General features: G+C 44.9%; 1 protein-coding gene across 1 annotated transcript in view; it reads left to right on the top strand.

Moving 5' to 3' along the window:
• Window positions 1-14,875, top strand: part of LOC127365100 (titin) — a 182,806-nt gene extending 167,931 nt beyond the window's left edge. Inside the window, exons 223-238 of the mRNA XM_051402823.1 lie at window positions 110-703; window positions 947-1,234; window positions 1,350-1,649; window positions 1,735-2,037; window positions 2,167-2,469; window positions 2,578-3,162; window positions 3,256-3,558; window positions 3,772-4,071; window positions 4,211-4,786; window positions 4,885-5,190; window positions 5,343-5,948; window positions 6,085-11,046; window positions 11,569-11,831; window positions 11,920-12,073; window positions 12,282-12,608; window positions 13,557-14,875. Coding sequence (XP_051258783.1) covers window positions 110-703; window positions 947-1,234; window positions 1,350-1,649; window positions 1,735-2,037; window positions 2,167-2,469; window positions 2,578-3,162; window positions 3,256-3,558; window positions 3,772-4,071; window positions 4,211-4,786; window positions 4,885-5,190; window positions 5,343-5,948; window positions 6,085-11,046; window positions 11,569-11,831; window positions 11,920-12,073; window positions 12,282-12,608; window positions 13,557-13,849 — 10,463 coding nt within the window. The 3' untranslated portion in view covers window positions 13,850-14,875. The remainder of the gene's footprint in view (window positions 1-109; window positions 704-946; window positions 1,235-1,349; window positions 1,650-1,734; window positions 2,038-2,166; window positions 2,470-2,577; window positions 3,163-3,255; window positions 3,559-3,771; window positions 4,072-4,210; window positions 4,787-4,884; window positions 5,191-5,342; window positions 5,949-6,084; window positions 11,047-11,568; window positions 11,832-11,919; window positions 12,074-12,281; window positions 12,609-13,556) is intronic.
• The last annotated feature ends 3,484 nt before the right edge of the window (window positions 14,876-18,359 follow it).

Here is an 18,359-nt window from a genome sequence, read left to right as displayed (position 1 = left end):
GATGAGAATGTCACAGGGCATTACACAGGACAAAACTAATATTTTTTTTAAAGTGACACATTTTACACTTATTTTACCATTTATTGTTTTAATGTATTTCCAATATTAGATACTCCTGGACCAACTGGACCCATAAAGATCAAAGAGCTGACCAAGGAGTCTGTTACCATCTCTTGGGATGCCCCAACTGTGGATGGAGGTGCTCCTGTCAACAACTACATCATTGAGAGGCGTGAGGCCTCCATGAGAGCTTACAAGACCGTCACCTCTAAATGCAGCAAGACATCGTACAAGATTGACGGCCTGATGGAGGGTATGCTGTACTACTTCCGGGTCCTCCCTGAGAACATTTATGGTATTGGTGAGCCCTGCGAGACTCCCGACGTCATCCTGGTCTGCGACGTACCTTTGCCGCCGCACAAGCTAGAAGTGATCGATGTCACCAAGAGCACTGTCATCCTGGGCTGGGAGAAGCCAGAGCATGATGGTGGCAGCAGGCTGACGGGCTACGTCATCGAAGCCTGCAGGTTCGGCACGGACAAGTGGATGAAGGTGGCTACACTGAAGATGACAGACTTCGAGCACACCATCGAGAAGCTGAATGAGAAGGAGCAGTACCTGTTCAGAATCAAAGCAATCAACAGTAGAGGAGCCAGCGAGCCCAAAGAGCTTGTAGCAGCCGTCACTGTACAGGAACAGAGAGGTAAAATAAAAAAGTTTTTCCTGCAGTCGAACATACATGTCTTTAAATTATTTTAGGCAAAATCATGGAAATTGTTTTCAAGTACATGGTTTTCACAAAAGAAATTAGGTTGCTTTTCTGAAATGAAAGTTGGTAATCTGCCCAACAGTAACATTTAGCTCAGTACACAATCTATTCCTCAACTGCTGATGTAAACAACTGATTGTATCTGAATTGAATTGTATCTTTCTCTTTACCTTCCAGTAATGCCCGTGGTGGACTTCTCCAGTATTCCTCAGAAGGTTGTCAACGTTCTGGCCGGCAAGACTCTGGAGCTTGACCTGCCCATAGTCGGCAGGCCTCCTCCCGTCTGCTCCTGGTACTTCAGTGATAACAAGCTGAAAATCACAGACCGTGTCAAGATCAAGAGCACTGGCAAATTCTCCAAACTGACCATCTCTGACACCACCATCGACGACACTGGTGACTACACCCTGGAGGTGAAGAATGTCGTTGGTGTTATCAGTGAGATCGTCAAGGTCGTCATCCTCTGTAAGAAACCATCCCTCATTTGTTATTTTTGTTTTGTTATTTATTGCTGCATTGAGTTATTTCTAAATTGACAATACTGCTGTAACCATTCATTTTGTTAATCCCCTTGTACCAGCTAAACCTGATGAACCAAAGGGACCCATCAGGTTTGATGAGATTGATGCCACCACCGTCACCTGCAGCTGGGATCCTCCAGTCAGAGATGGCGGAGCTCCCATCAGTGGCTACGTGGTGGAGCAGCGTGATGCTCACAGACCCGGCTGGGTGCCAGTCTGCGAATCTGTTAGCCGACCAACTTTCAAGTTTGAGAACCTGATTGAGAGAGATGAGTATGTCTTCCGTGCAGCTGCCATCAATCGCTACGGCACCGGAGACTTCTTGCAGTCTGAGATCGTCACCTGCAAAAGCTTGAATGGTAAGACTTCGGGCTTTTAATTAAGGTTACACATTTAGCCAATGTGTCAACAGAAGTATCCTAACATGTTTCCCCTCCCCCACAGATGTGCCTGGACCTCCTGGCCGTCCAACCATCTTTGATGTTTCTCGTGATGGCATGACCGTGGCCTGGAACCCACCAGATGAAGACGGTGGCCTTGAGGTTTCTGGATACATTATCGAGCGCAAAGAAGTCAGATCTGACAGATGGGTGCGTGCCAACAAGAACCCCATCACTATGACCAGATACAGATCAACTGAGCTGATTGAGGGCCTGGAGTATGAACACAGAATTACTGCCATCAATGCCAGAGGACTGAGCAAACCAAGTCTGCCATCTAAACCAGCAGTGGCAACAGATCCCATTGGTAAGAGACAGTTGGATAAAAAAGCTTTGTTTTATATATTTAAAAAAAAAACTCATAGTTACAATGGTTGGCACTGAAAGCCTTACAAGAGCAAGCATAGACTCATTATATCATCTCTTCCCCTCTCAGATCCACCTGGCTGTCCTCAGAACCCGAGAATCACAGATACAACTAAATCCTCTGTGTCGCTGGCTTGGAGTCCTCCCGACGATGAGGGAGACGCAAGGGTGGACGGTTATCTGATTGAGATGCAGAAGGTGGGCACCATGGCCTGGATCAAGTGCAACACCACACCATCTCTAATCTGCGAGTACACACTGACCAGCATGCCACAAGGAGAGGAGTTCAAATTCCGTGTGATGGCCTGCAATGCCGGTGGTTCTGGAGAGCCTGCTGAAGTACCTGGAACTGTTACCGTGACTGAGATGCTTGGTAAGGACTGATAAATTACATTAACTACACCATCATTTGCATGTTTAAAACTAGAATAGAATAGAAATAAGCTAGAAAATGACTTTTGTAACTATCATTGTTCTCCAGAATCTCCTGACTATGACCTGGAGCTCAAATACAAAGCGGTGTATGTGGTTCGCCAGGGAGGAGTGGTTAGACTCTCTGTACCCATCAAGGGTAAACCTCAACCAACCTGCAAGTGGTCGAAGGATACTGGTGCAATCTCCACCAAGGCTATGATTGCCTCCACCGAGGATGCCAGCGAGCTGGTGATCAAGGGAGCCGAGAGGAGCGACTCTGGCGTGTATGACCTTTTGCTGGAGAACAGGGTTGGCAAGAAAAAGGCCCAAATCAAGGTGAACGTCATTGGCCGCCCAAGCGCTCCTGAGGGACCATTGGTCTTTGAGGAAATCCAGGCTAACTCTGTCAAGGTGTCCTGGAAGACGCCCACAGACGATGGTGGCTCAGAGATCCTGGGTTACATCGTAGAAAGACGCGAGGCAGCCAGAAATGCCTGGTACACCGTGGACTCAAGAGTGACTGACACTACACTGGTTGTCAAGGGCCTGAAGGAGGGAACAGAGTACCACTTCAAGGTCACGGCTGAAAACTCCTTCGGTGTCAGCTCCTCTCTGAAATCAGAGCAACCACTGGTTCCCACGACTCCTATCTGTAAGTATTCCTCTTCTTCAGTCTTAAGTGTCTTTGAATGGTATGAGACCATTCAGTAATGACTAAAAAATTAATTTGTGTTTTTCAAACCAGGTCCTCCTGAACCTTCAAGCACCCCACCAGAGATCATGGACGTCACAAAGAGCTCTGTGGCATTGGCCTGGTCCAGACCAAAGGACGACGGTGGTTCTGCCATCACTGGCTACTTTGTTGAGTACAAGCTGGTGTCCGCAGAGACATGGTCCCGCCACGAAACCAAGATCACCTCCACCATGTTTACTTTGCCTGGGCTCACCCCCGATGCAGACTACCAGTTCCGCATTGTTGCTGTCAACAGCATCGGCGAGAGCGAGGCTGGTCCTGCGTCTGACCCAGTCACATGCAAGGATCCATTCGGTGAGTCTGAGATAAAATGTAATTACCGATAATCAATAGCACCGTAATTATTATAGGGGTTTTTGATGGACACGGAGCAATTTAAAATCTCATCAATCGATCACATTTTTACAGACCAGAATAAGAAAAGCCATGCAGAGGTGCATTTTTAGCCTCAGTAAGTCACACAAGCAACTGTTAATTAAGGTAACTTGTTTGTTTGTTTGTTTCCAGACAAGCCAAGCCAACCAGGTGAGATTGACACAGTGAACGTGTCAAACAACTTCATCACCATCCGCTGGCAAGCTCCAGAGTGTGATGGTGGAAAGGAGGTCCTGGGCTACTGGGTGGAGTACAGGAAGTCCATCGAGAGCACCTGGAAGAAGTGCAACAAGCAAAGGCTGAAGGAAAAGGAGTTAACCATGCGTGGACTGTCTGAGGCCGCAGAGTATGAGTTTAGAGTGTTTGCTGAGAATGAGACAGGAATGAGTAGACCTCGTAGGACTACCACGTGCATCAAGACCAAACTGAGTGGTGAGTACATTGAAATATACTGTTTGAAAATGAATTGTAGGCATTTACCCAACTTGCTTGCCCAGAGTGACTTCACCAAGAGACATTACTAAATGTAATACATGTTTCCTAAATATACCTCCTTGTTTTGTACATACAGTTGAAACTAAACCAAGCCTGAGAAAGGAAATGGATGAAGTCACTGCTAAGCTTGGTCAGCCTGCTGTCATGAAGTGCCAGATTATTGGTAGACCTGTCCCTGACATCAAGTGGTATCATGCTGGTAGAGAGGTTGTTGAGTCCCGCAAGTACGAGATGAGCTCTGACGGCCGCAACCACTCCCTGTCCATCATGACTGACCAGCAGGAGGATGAGGGAGAGTATACCTGCAAGGCCATTAACGACGCCGGAGAAGCTGAGACCACAGGCGTCTTGGTGTTGGAGGCTGCTGCATCCTTCCACCCCGACTACCCACTGAAAAACACATACTATGCTGGCATGGGAACCACTCTGCGTATCCATGCTGTCTACATCGGCCGTCCTGAGCCAAAGATCATTTGGCTGCATGGAGCAAAGACCCTGGAGAACACAGAGGACATTAGCATTGAGACCACTGAGCACTACACACACCTGATCATCAAGAATGTGCAACGCAGAGTCCATGGAGGCAAATACAGGATCAGACTGCACAACCACTTCGGCAGGGCTGACACTGCATTCAATGTTGAAATTTATGGTATGTTAATGTAAATGTACCGCAGTGAGTGCAACAAAGCATACATGTTTAAGGGTGATATTATATTTATAATTAATATCTAATACCTCTGTTTACAGACAAACCTGACATGCCTCAGGGTCCCATTGTACTGGATGCCCTCCTGAAGAACTCTGTTATCATCAGCTGGAAGCCTCCCAAGGATGACGGAGGCTGCATGATCACCAACTACATCATAGAGAAGCGTGAGGACAAGGAAGGCACTGACTGGGAACTGGTGTCGTCATCCATCAATGGCACATCTTGCCGTGTACCCAACCTCATCGACAGTGCCGGATACTTCTTCCGTGTGTACGCCCAGAATCGCTATGGCAACAGTGAACCACTGGAGCTCGCTTCACCTATCCTTATCAAGAGCCAACTCGGTAAATTAACCAATACCAATTGATGTTTAAAGTACTTCATTAATTCATGTCTAACAGTAAAAGCATAGAATTGTAATACGCCATATCAATACCCAGGTACACTGGGAAAAAGGACCAAAAGCGGTTTCTGATTTATATATTCTTTTCCACAGAGAAACCATCACCACCTCTGTCCCCAGCTGTTTCTGGAATTACCAAGGACTCCTGCGTGGTTTCCTGGAGGCCTCCACTCAGCGATGGCGGCTCCAAGATCAAGAGCTATTGCCTTGAGAAGAAAAATAAGAAGGACAAGAAGGAATGGACCGATTGGACTCCAGTGACCACAGACGAGATCAAACAGACAGTTTTCTCCGTCAAGCGTCTGACCGAGGGTGTCGAGTACATCTTCCGTGTGAAGTGCGAGAACCTTGGAGGACAGAGCGACTACAGTGAGGAGACTGCATCCATTATTCCAGCCACTGCCGTTGATGTCCGTGCTCCTGCCTTCAAGGAAGAGCTGAGGAACATGAGCGTCAAGTACAAGAGCAATGCTACCCTTGTCTGTAAGATCACAGGACAACCCAAGCCTGTGATAAAATGGTTCAGACGAGGAAAGGAAATCCAGTCTGATGGAAAGAAGATCAAGATCCAGGAGTTCAAGGGAGGTTACCACCAGCTGGTCATCACCGAGGCTGATGAGGAAGACTCCACTGTGTACCAGATCAGGGCCACCAACCAGGGAGGCTCCATCTGTGCTACAATCTCTCTGGATGTTGAAAGTAAGTTTACAAATACCCACTTTTTTACAAATAGACCACTGTTTTCTAGCACTGACAAAATAATGTGTACTATTTGTAATTTTTAAATTCAAATAAAAAAATGACAATTTACTTAAACTTTTTCTCTCATTTCTAGTCCCTGCCAAGATCCACCTGCCAAAGAACCTGAAGGACAAGGAAGCCATCCCTGCCCTGCGTGGAGAAGTGGTCAATATCAAGATTCCTTTCGGAGGCAAACCAGATCCTGTCATCACATGGCAGAAGGGACAAGATCTCCTCGACAGCAATGGCCATTACCAGGTCATCGTCACCAGATCATTCACTTCTTTAGTTTTCCCCAATGGAGTGGAGAAGAAGGATGCTGGGTTCTACATTGTCTGTGCCAAGAACAGATTTGGAATTGACCAGCAGACAGTTGAGCTGGATGTTGCTGACGTGCCTGATCCTCCACGTGGAATCAAAGCCAGTGACGTCTCCAGAGACTCAGTTACACTGAACTGGGTGGCCCCAGCAAATGACGGCGGCAGCAGGGTCATCAGCTATATCATTGAGAAGTGTCCCACCACTGCTGAGAGATGGCAGCGTGTTGCCCAGTCCCGTGACACCCGTTACACCGTTACCAATCTGTTTGGAGGTACCAGCTATCAGTTCAGAGTCATCGCTGAAAACAAGTTCGGACAGAGTGCTCCGTCTGAGACTAGCGGACCTGTCATGACCAAGGAGGACAAATCGAGAGTTCTGCTCTATGATAGGGAGGTTGACGATACTGGACGTGTACCCAGGGGCAAGGCTCAACACTCCGATGCCAAGAATCTGCACAACAAATATGCCATTGCAGAGGAATTGGGTAGAGGTCAATTTGGCATTGTCCACCGCTGTATGGACATCAGCTCTGAGAAGACTTACATGGCTAAATTCATCAAAGTGAGGGGTGCTGATCAAGCAATAGTTAAGAAGGAAATCGCAACACTGAATCTGGCCAAACACACTAACTACCTCCTCCTCCACGAGTCTTTCGAGAGTCCTGAGGAGTTGGTGATGATCTATGACTTCATCTCTGGTGCTGACATCTTCGAGCGCCTCAACACAGCTGAGTTTGAACTTAATGAGTGTGAGATTGTCAACTTCATCCGGCAGATCTGCTCAGCTATTGAGTTCATGCACGAACAGAGCTATGGACACTTTGATATCAGACCTGAGAACATTGTGTACACAACTAGAACCAGCTCTAATGTAAAGATTATTGAGTTGGGCCAGTCCAGACACCTGACTCCTGGAGAACAGATCAAGATTCAGTACACCACTGCCGAGTACGCTGCCCCTGAGATCCACCAGTGTGACATGGTTAGCTCTGTCACTGACATGTGGTCGGTTGGTGTTCTTGCCTATGTTCTCCTCAGTGGACTTAATCCATTCACAGCAGAAACCAACCAACAGATGATTGACAACATCTCCAATGCGGCCTACAGCTACGATGATGAGTCCTTTAAGCAGGTCAGCGTTGAGGCATTAGACTTCACAGACCGCCTAATGACAAAGGAACGCAAGCACCGTATGACTGCTGCTGAGGCTCTGGCACATCCTTGGCTGACCAAGCCTGCAGAGGAGATCAGCACAAGAGCGATCCCATCCGGCAGGCACAAGAGATACTACCAAACAATGGTGAAGAAAGAGTGGAACACTGTCGTCTCTGCAGCCCGTGTGGCCAGTGGTGGCTCCATCAGGTCCCAGCGTGGTGTCTTTGTGGCTAAGGTGAAGATTGCTCCATTTGAAAACGGTCCTGTTGGAGGACAGATTGGCCATGCTGTGGTGAATGAGGGAGACAGTGTGAAATTCACCTGCAACATTGAAAACTATGATAGCACTACTGAAGTGACATGGTACTGTGGCGTCAGACAACTTGAAGTTGGTGATAAATATGAAATTGAATACGAGGATGGCCTGGCTGTAATCACCATCAACAAGGTCACAAGAGCAGATGATGGCACTTACAGATGCAAGATTGTGAATGAGTATGGTGAGGACAGTGCCTACGCAGAACTGTTTATCCATGGTGTAAGATGTTACCGCGACTTCTTCACCACCCGTGTGGTCAAGAAAACAAAGCGCAGAGTTGACACTGCCAGAATGCTTCAGAAGCCACCAGAGTTCACCCTTCCTCTGGTCAACCATACAGCCTACATTGGTGAGGATGTGCGCTTTGGTGTCACCATCACTGTTCATCCTGAGCCTCGTGTCATCTGGCACAAGTCTGGACAGAAGCTCATCCCTGGACAGGATGATAAGAAATACACTTTCATCAGTGACAAGGGCCTGTACCAGCTGATTATCCACAGCCTTGATAAGGAAGATGATGCTGAGTACAGTGTTGTGGCCCGCAACAGGTACGGCGATGACAGCTGCAAGGCTCGTCTTACCATTGTTCCTCGACCTAAACCAGCAGACCTCACCCTGAGGCCCATGTTCAAACGTCTACTCGCAAACGTAGAGTGCAGAGAGGGCCAGAATGTGCGCTTTGAGATTAGAGTATCCGGCCATCCCACACTGAAGTGGGAGAAGGACGGCACGCCATTAGCCTTTGGACCATCTATTGAGGTTGTCCATGAAGGTCTGGATTACTTCATCCTTCATGTGAGAGACACTCTCCCTGAGGACTCTGGCGTGTACAGAGTTACTGCAACCAACTCTGCTGGATCTGCCAGTTGTCAGGCCACACTCAAAGTAGAACGCGTCACCCATGTAAAGAAGGAATATGAGCCCAGCGAAAAGGAGAAACAAAAGTTAGCTGGACAGGAGAAATTAGACAAAAAGTTGAGGCTCTATCAGATTATGACTGGCACTGTTGTTACACCTCTACCACCTGCAGCAGTACAAGCTGTCAGGGAAGCAGCCACCATGTTCAAACCTGCTGTGACAACTAAGAAGGGTGAGAAGACTGAGGCTGAGATACAGAAAGAAAAAGAGGAAAAGAAGAAGCGGGCAGATGAGAAGAGGTTGCGTATGCCCTATGACGTCCCTACTCCTCGTGTCATTAACCCAGCTGTTCTTGAGGAGGATGTGGAAATAAAACATTTCAAGCCACTCTCTGACATGAAATGGTACAAGAAGCTGCGGGATCAGTATGAGTTCCCTGAGCCTATGGAGAAAATCAAGCAGAAGAGGATGAAGCGCATTCGCCTCTCCAGGTGGGAGCAGTTCTATGAGGTGCCTATCAGGATCAAGGACCAGTATAAGCCTAAGTGGCGAATCTCATCCATGACTCAGGATGACTTAGAGACTGTGAGGCCTGCAAGGCACCGCACTCCTTCTCCTGAGATGGAAGCCTACCACAGGATCAGGAGGAGGTCCTTGGGTGACCTGTCAGATGAAGAGCTGTTGCTGCCGGTGAATGAGTACCTGTCCATGAAGAGAACTGAGGAGGAGAGGCTCCGTCTGGAGGAAGAGCTGGAGCTTGGCTACTCTGCTTCTCCACCTAGCCTCAGCCCAGTCCGCTTTGAGCTGTCTGCCCTGCGTCCCTCATCTCCTAGAAGAGTCTACAGCGATGATGAAGAGGGAGAAGAAATCCACAGATATGACTCCTACAAAGTTCCATCTAAATACGAGGCTGGCCCAAGTTTCGTTGACCTCCGCCAGCGTCACGACAAAGCCACATACAGAGCTCCAAGACAGAAGCAGAGGGTGTACGAGGACAGAGAAGATCAGGAGCTGTTGCGTCCACACAAAACTGTTCAGAGAATCTCCTCTTACAAGAGTGAACTCAAACGCATTGAGTTTGAGGAGAAGACTCGAACCACAAAGAAGGAAACAACTGTCAGTTTTGCTAAAGTCTCTGAGGCCGTTGAATCTGAGCACCTGACAGCTTTCACCTCAGAATATATTGCTAAACCAATCAAGAAAGTGTCAATGCCTGAACCTGTGAAGACCCCAGCAAAAGCTGTCAAGACAGATGTGACCCTCCCAAAATTTGACTTTGCATCCAGGTATGAGGAGAGAAAGCAGGCTCTGAGATCAGAGAGAAAATCGGTGGAGAGGAAGGTTGAGGTGGTGACACAAGCTCCCTTCAGCCTTGACCACGCACCACGTATTACCATCAGGATGCGATCTCATCGCGTACCCTACGGCTCTAGCACAAAGTTCACCCTAAATGTCCAGTCCAAACCAGAGCCGGAGGTCAAGTGGTTCCATAATGGAGAAGAGATTCATCAGAGTAACAAATACTACATCACCAACATCAGCGGGGTTCTGACTCTCCAGATCATCAAATGTGTGACTGAGGACTCCGGCACTTACCGTGTTGTCTGCAGGAACACCAAGGGAGAGACATCTGACTATGCTACATTGGATGTAGCAGGAGAAGAATATGCTGCCTTCTCTTCATTCCGCAAAGATGAGGAGCCTCCATCCTCCCATCTGCCAGATATGACCAGAACAGAGGAGTATCATGTCTCCTCCTCCTCTAAAACAACAGTGAAGGAAACTGTGACAGAGTCCAGTACTACTGTTATTGTTGAGAAGCCAAGGGAGAAGCCTGGTGTTCCTGCTAAGTTCCTGACCAAGCCACTGTCCCTTAGCGTTGAGGAGGGAGATCTTGTCAGATTTGAGTGTGAGGTGGATGGCGAGCCAGCACCTTCTATCACCTGGCTGCACGAAGGATCAGTTATTGGTTCCACTGCCCGTCACCACATCATCTCTACTCAGTTTAACTCCCACTTTGAGATCTCTGCTGTTGAGATGTCGGATGAAGGCAGCTACTCTGTGCTGGTGGAAAATGCTGGAGGCAAACAAGAGGCCCATTTCACTCTGACAATCCGCAAGTCTGAGTCCAAGGAGAAAGTAGTTGCCCCTCCCAGAATCACCTCTCCAGAAGCTAAGTCCCCTCTTGCTAAGTCCCCTGAACCAGTCAAATCTCCCCAGAGAGTGAAATCCCCTGAGCCAGTCAAGTCACCTCAGAGAGTGAAGTCTCCAGTCTCACCAAAATCCCCAACACCAAAATCCCCAACCCCAAAATCCCCAACACCAAAGTCACCTACTCCCAAATCCCCAACTCCATCTGAGAAGCAGCGAGTGACTTCTCCAAGTGACTTGCTTGCTGTGCAAGGTAAGATAATACCTGCATGTGGAAGCAACTTACCTTTCCTAAGCCCCACCACTTTTTGTTCTGTAAAAGTTGAGCAGGCCTCAGTCAGAACCTCAGTCAACTTCCTCATTTCCTACACTTAGATATTTTATGTGCTAGGCTAATCTATGTTGAAAAGGCAACAGAAAACATCTTAAGTTAGTTAATATTTGCAAAATGCTACCTAACTAGCTAAGTAAGGATTGATGTATATTAGCTAGCTAGTTAGCTAGCATTTTGCTAACATTAGCTCACTCTATGTATATGTATGTCTCTTTAATCTTTTAACCATCTTTCAAATGTGGTTGTCTTTTCAACATAGATTAGCCTAGCATAAAGCATATCTTAGTACAGGAAAGGGGGAAGTTCACAGAGGCTCTGACAGAGGTAGCTACAGAACAAAAAGGAGCGGGACTTAGAAAGGGTCTGTAGTCCTTCATTAATCAGCAGCTACAAACATTCAAACAGTTTCTTGCAAAAAACTCTTTAATTCCTCTGTTTTAGGCTCCAAAACAAAAGCTCTAATCTCTGCGGAGGTCCAGTCCTCTGTGATGGAGGTCCAGTCCTCTGTGATCGAGGTCAAGTCCTCCCACAGCCAGATGTCCATGACTGAGGGCCAGTCTCAGCGGGCCAAGGGCTCAGATGCACCCCACTTCCTGGTGCAGCCCAGGTCCCAGAATGTGAATGAGGGAGAAAATGTCAAATTCACATGTGAAATTGCGGGAGAGTCGTCCCCTGAAGTGGAGTGGTTGAAAGACAACATCACTGTGAGTAATTTTCTCCTTAATAAAGACAGAATGTGAGTTATCTACAAACTACTGTGGAGGTAAATTACATAAACTGTGTCTCTTGCAGATATCTGCCACATCAAACATCAGACTGAGCCACTCTAGGAATATGTTCACTCTCGAGATATGTGAAGCCACCGTTGCAGACAGCGGGAAATACACAATAAAAGCCAAAAACAAGTTTGGACAGTGCTCTGCAACATCCTCACTCAACGTCCTCAGTAAGTTCCACTAACTGTTTTTTAACTAAACACAATTAAACACACCTCACTGTGTGTTAAAATGAGACTCTGATTGCACCAAAACAAACTAATTTAACATTCAAACCCTTAAATGGAAATCAAGGCTTCCATTCAGTGTATGCATACAATGTTTGTCCCTGTGCACATTGTCATATGAGCCATGTGCTTGTCATTTGCATTCTCGCAGCTCTTGTTGAAGAACCAACAAAAATGATTATTGTGGAGCAAAGAGCTTCTACTGACGCTGCTGCCAGCATGCTGAAAACTTTATCTGCCTCATCAGTTCTTATGGAGGCCGGCAGTTTCAGCAGCAGCTCCTGCTCTGCTGCTGCCGCAGCCCAGTATTCGTTTGAGAGCACGTCTGCAACTAGCATGTCTGCCATGATGGCTGAGTCAATGGTTTCTATGAGCTCCAGCAGCCAAATGATGGAAATGTCTGCTCACTCGCATGTCGAGTCCTCGTCCTCCTCGTCCTCCTCCTCGCTGAGGGCCCTTACCACTGGGGTTAAAAGAGGTGAGATGCATTTTACAAGTTGCCTGTCTGGAAGTGCACCTTGAAGGATCTGAGCACCTGTTTGAATAAATGTGATGTGAGATTAAAGACGACACTCTGTTGCTCTCATGCAATCATCAGTTCATATTTGAGACTTTTGCATTGATGATTACTTTCCAGTCATGAAAATAAGCCACAAATGGATGTAAAACGGGGAAAAGAAACACAGTCAGTAAAGTAGATTATTTAATTCCTTTTGCTTGATGAGACGTGAAGGGCACTCTAATCTAAGATAAATACATTACGATGGAGATGAGTGTATTTGTTCATGCAGAGTTACGCTTTTCTTCAGTTGCTAGTCATCCTGTTGAGACCCGGAGAGTAAAAAAACTACACAAGATATCGTATTAGCCGCGTAACACTATCAAATCTTGTGTCACCGCTCTCTTCTAGAGGAGAAACTGGTTCATGAAGGACGCAGCGTGGTCTGCAGTCAGACGGACGTTGATTGTTTAAATACGTCTCAGCAGAATTAACTCGTTGGTCATTATACCTCATTTCCACTGTCCGGTACGACTCGACTCTTGAGCTGAGCCGATAATAAAAGCTGGAATGAACCATGTTCGAAATGTGGTTGTCTTTCCAACATAGATCAGCCTAGCACATAGCATATCTACATACAGGAAAGGAAGAAGTTGACTGAGGTTCTGACCCAGGGGAGGTTGAGCTAAGAGAAGTTTTTTCTGCGCTCTGATGTAGGATTCTTTAAACACCATCACTTCGATATCCTCCGTTGCTCGTCCCCTTATCGGTTTAAAAAAACTGTGAAAAATAGCAAAAAATGTCAAAACCACCGTATTTTATGTCCGTCTGAACATTGTGGCTTATTTCTGAAACGTTAACGTTATCAGATCCCAATCATCATTCCACCGATGTCGTTACTGACCTCGTTCTTCTCTTCCCTAACAGGCACTCCACCAAAGATCGAAGCTCTTCCGGAGAACGTCAGCGCCGAGCCCGGCAAGTCCCTGACTGTGGCGGGGCTGTTCTCTGGAGACCCCGTGCCCTCCGTTCAGTGGGTCCGCTCGGGTAGGACCCTCCCCAACGGGGACGAGCGGTTCCATGTGGAGAACAGCGCTGACCTCTCCACCCTCATGATCTCTGCGGTGAAGGAGAGCGACGCCGGAGCGTACACCCTCCGACTGTCCAACGAGCTCGGCTCAGATGTGGCAACCGTCAACATTCACATTCGGTCCATGTAAAAAAAAAAAAAAAAAGTTAATTTATACCCCCTGTTCCCTCATCCAGAACCTTTTTATTTAGTGAATTAGCAACAATACTTGATAAAGATCTGGATTTCTGTTCTTGTAAATATGAACTATTTTTGTACCAAACTTGACATTAATTTATGCCAAACTAGACTAAAGTCTAAAGTTGTTATAAAATGTGCCATATTGGACAATATGACTTAGGATTTTTGAACCACTTTTCTGTGACATGTACATAATGTATATAGCCGAATTTAACGGTTATGGGAAATGTATGCATTGTTATTTATGACAATAATATTAACAGAAACAAAAGAACAAATGTTTTCACAGGAGAAAGTTTCACTGGAACGAATACCCTGTTAAACTGAGAAACTAAACTCTGTGCCTCAACGATAAGTTGAAGTCTTTAAGATTGCCTCAGCGGGTAGAGAGGCTCCCCGCTGATGTTATGAACCACAAACAGAAAGACAAAGTTATTGTTTTGGACACGCGTCTGTGCGTGAGATATTACAGTTTCCTATGAGTTGTACCGTGAGCGTAAGACCCTGAGCGCTGTTTGCATCACCCTCATGTAAGCAGCGTGAACGGCCTTGTGCTCAGACTGACTTCGTCACACCACCGTGATTTGATGACCGGCTGTGAGTGCGAGCGGCCTGCACTCTGAGCATTTAGATCATTTTAATAAAAAGCGCTGCTTTTGGCACAGGACGGCCGGACCGGCTTCTTAAAAACGTAACATCTCCTGGCCTTAAACAAACAGGAAGTCCACGCCGGCTCTGCTGTGCAGGAGCAGCGCTGTCTCTTGGAGGATAGCTAGTGTTTGTGTGTTTGAGTGTTTGTAGTTTTTAGTCGTTTCACCTTGTTGGTTAGTCGGGGGCTCTGCACAGCGACTCCATCTCCTGTGAGAGAGAAGTTGAACCCTGAACTTTGAATTATTGATCGTTGATTAGAACTATATTTCATCCTCCCTGAGTTTGATGCATTACTGATTTAATAAAGCATGATTTCAGCACTATACACACATTGTTTCCTGTTTATTGTGTCTCTGCTTTCTGCTCTCATGTTCGAACTTATTACTGTACTCGAGCATAGTTTGGAGGTACTTGAGTATTTCTGTTTAATGTTACTTTAAACTTCTTCTCCACTATATTTATCCACAGTATCACAACACATTGGTAAAGAACTACGCTACCCTACAAAGGCAGTGTCGACTAGAATTGGTTGACAATGTTTAACATGTAAAAGAATATTGAACTTAAATCTATAATCTGTAACAGTTCCTTATTAATCTATAAATAATAGAGCTGTGGTCTATATGTAGTTGAGTTGTGTACTTGGATGGAGAGAAGATGAAGTCCAGGGAATGAACAAGTGAGAGATACTCCAGCTGAACAAGAATTCAGATTAAATCTATAATCTGTAACATTTCCTCAAACAGTGTATAAACTCTAGAGCTACGTTCTATATGTTGCTGATTCAATCAATAATACATTGACTGTTTATCCAGTTTTGAAGCCACATTGTTACCATCCACTGTTTAGATCTTGGTGCTTTTTAACTCTAGATTTGAACCGGATGAAGGATTTTAGTCATCGGACGTCTGGATCTTAAGTTATCAGAGAAACAAGCTGAGCTAACGTTAGCAGCAGCTCGGCTCGCAGCCCCTCCGGGACGTCCTTTGTCTGTCCAACAGCGTGGGAGAAGCAGTGATTGTTAAGGTGGAACTGCTTTATTCAGTGTGTTTAAGGTGGAACTGCTTTATTCAGTGTGTTTAGTGGTTTTAATCAGCGGGTCTGTTTGTGTTGGAGAGGAGGAGACCTCTGTGGATCATTGGGCTCCCGGTAGAAACCTCCTGAACCATGAACACTGAAGGAATCCTAACCGGGAGAAGCTGACTGCAATGACGCCAATGGTGGTGAAGATAACAACTCCCATGATCCCACGCTGCTTCACCTCCTCATCAAACTTCATAGTTTGTTATTGTTTGGATGTGAGCGCCCCCTAGTGGCAGAAATTACAGACTGTAGGTTTACATAAACTTGAATAAAGTTATTAGTTTAAGAAAGACGCCTTTTGAGGATCTTTGTAGAATCATCGGTGCACAATCCCCACAGAAAATGTCAATTTTCATTCCAGCTCTAAAAACTCACTATCAGCTGCCATTATTATCATTTATAAGGAGCACCGTATAGACCTGCTCTATTTGAAAAGTGCCTGAGATTACTTCTCTTATGATTATGATTCACTGTACGAATAAAATGGAATCAATGGGCTCGACTACAGATTAAAATACTCAACAGTTCATACGTGCAGCGTGTGATTAGCATCAAGTCTTCACATAGAAGGAAGTTTGTCTTGTGTTAAAATGTGAAAAATGAGGAGCTGAATAGTGATGCAATACGAGGGAGGAATGTGCAAAATATTGATTAAACTATAAGAATATTCAGTCACAGCCTCAGTTTGTTTTATCTCTGTGGTTCAGATCAAAACTGTTGATTCAGAAAATTGTGACACGTAAATTAACTTTTTATTTCAGAATTCATGAACACAAGCAGACACATTAGAATAATTTTTGTACAGTCGGTTTCTTGGAAGATGCCGATTGTACTGATATAAACCACGCCCATTCACACCATTAAAAACATTCGGACATTTTGGATTTTGGGATATTTCTTGCTTCTTTTTCTTTGCTTTCTTTTTGCACATATTTCATCTAATCTTTACCAAAATTGGTTTCATAGCAGCTTTACATGAAGCTGAACACGACTTATAGGTTCGTGTTTGAGTATCACTTATTGTTTGTATTTGTTACCGAACATTTGAATATGTGGTCTCATGCATTTAACGGGTTGTAACTAAGCAGCGGTAGCGGCGACAGCGAGCATTGCAAACATTCGAGTGATAGTGACACATAGTTGTCCTATTAAAAGCCTTTTATTTAACTTTAATCTTAAATACACTCTCATCTGTGTTTAATATGTATGCTACACATTTATGTACATTAAGTTCTTCTGATGTGGGAAATAAACTACGTTTGTATGTTTCACACACACATACATACAAACACACATGTATGTTTCTATGTATGTGTGTTGAGCTGTAATCACTATGTAAATCGATTGTTTTTATAATAAATTTCAAATTTAATTATAAATGGGAGCCTGGGAACCTCACTGGTTTATAGAACAGGGGTTTTATCCTCCAGCAGTTCGACTCGTCGTTCTCCAGGATCCTCCACCTCGACATGCCAGCACCAGAACCACCAGAGGGGGCGACAGAGCCCAGTGTAAGGAACAGAGGTCCAACCGTTCTGGTTGTTTCTGGTCGTTTCCAGACGTGGTGCAGCAGTGAGGGATTGTGGGGCAGGGAGGGAGGACGGAGCCAAAGAGGATCCACAGTCGAGGGACGTAAAGAAACTCATTAACTTTTTATTTTATTTATATACTTTATTTATATCTTTTATTTCTTTTACACAAGGCCTTTTAAATAATTCGATTTCTGTTTTGTTTAACGTTATTTTTAAAATGAATTTGTCAAACTGACACCAAGCTCTTCGGTTCTGCAGCTGAATATTAATCTTATAAAAAGTGAGTTGCTGTAAAGTAAGAATCACCTCCTGTCTGTATAATGAACACACACACACAACCCCAGTGTGAACAAACACATCACAGAATAACAACAAAAACCCCTAATAACATATTTCTCTCTCTGGAGCTCAAATGAGCCTTAGACATATTATATTCTCTATATATTTTCTTTTATTGACCAAAACTTTATTTTTTGTCTTAAACTGAGCCGTTGCTGCCTTCATTGAAACACACTTTATGTGGACGTGTTAAAGATAACATTAGGTTATACAACAGATGTTATACAGGTGTTAAACAGAGGTTCTGGGCTTTAGTTTAATGTTTCAATCAGATCCTCCCTGGAAGACAACTCGTCTTCTGTATCGAGCTGGGAATATATTATTATAATCGTGGAGTTTATGGAAGAATATCTGTGAATGATTTTATATAATTCTTTGTTAGGAAGCAAATATTAGTAATGGAGAGTAAATATTCAACGTTCTACCATCAGGAAGTAGCTCTGTTAATTTATATTATTTATTATTTATACCCAGGCTGTTGTTCTTGGAATAAAATTGATTAAAGTTTAGATTTTATAAACCGACAGTGGCAGCTGAAGCGGTCGGAGTCGAACCCGGGTCGCTGCAGGAGGCTCTAACAGGTGAGCTATAGGTACACTATTATATTTTAACACAATAAAAACCCTCTTTATGTCACAATGAATGATGTTTCTTGTTTAAACAATGTTGATTTTGTGTCGTCACAGAAGATAAAGGACCAGAAAATTTGTCTTTATAGCATCAAAAATAGCTTATAAAAATAATCACCTTAAAACAGGAAATTGAGCATTTTTAAAAATGTCTGCAGCAATAATCCATTGAAATATATAATCATACAATTAATATTGATTATAAATCACAACAAAAACAACAGCA

Source organism: Dicentrarchus labrax, unplaced genomic scaffold (genome assembly GCF_905237075.1).
Source record: "Dicentrarchus labrax unplaced genomic scaffold, dlabrax2021, whole genome shotgun sequence".
In the NCBI taxonomy this organism is placed as follows: Eukaryota; Metazoa; Chordata; class Actinopteri; family Moronidae; genus Dicentrarchus; species Dicentrarchus labrax.
This window is presented reverse-complemented; position numbering and strand designations above follow the sequence as displayed.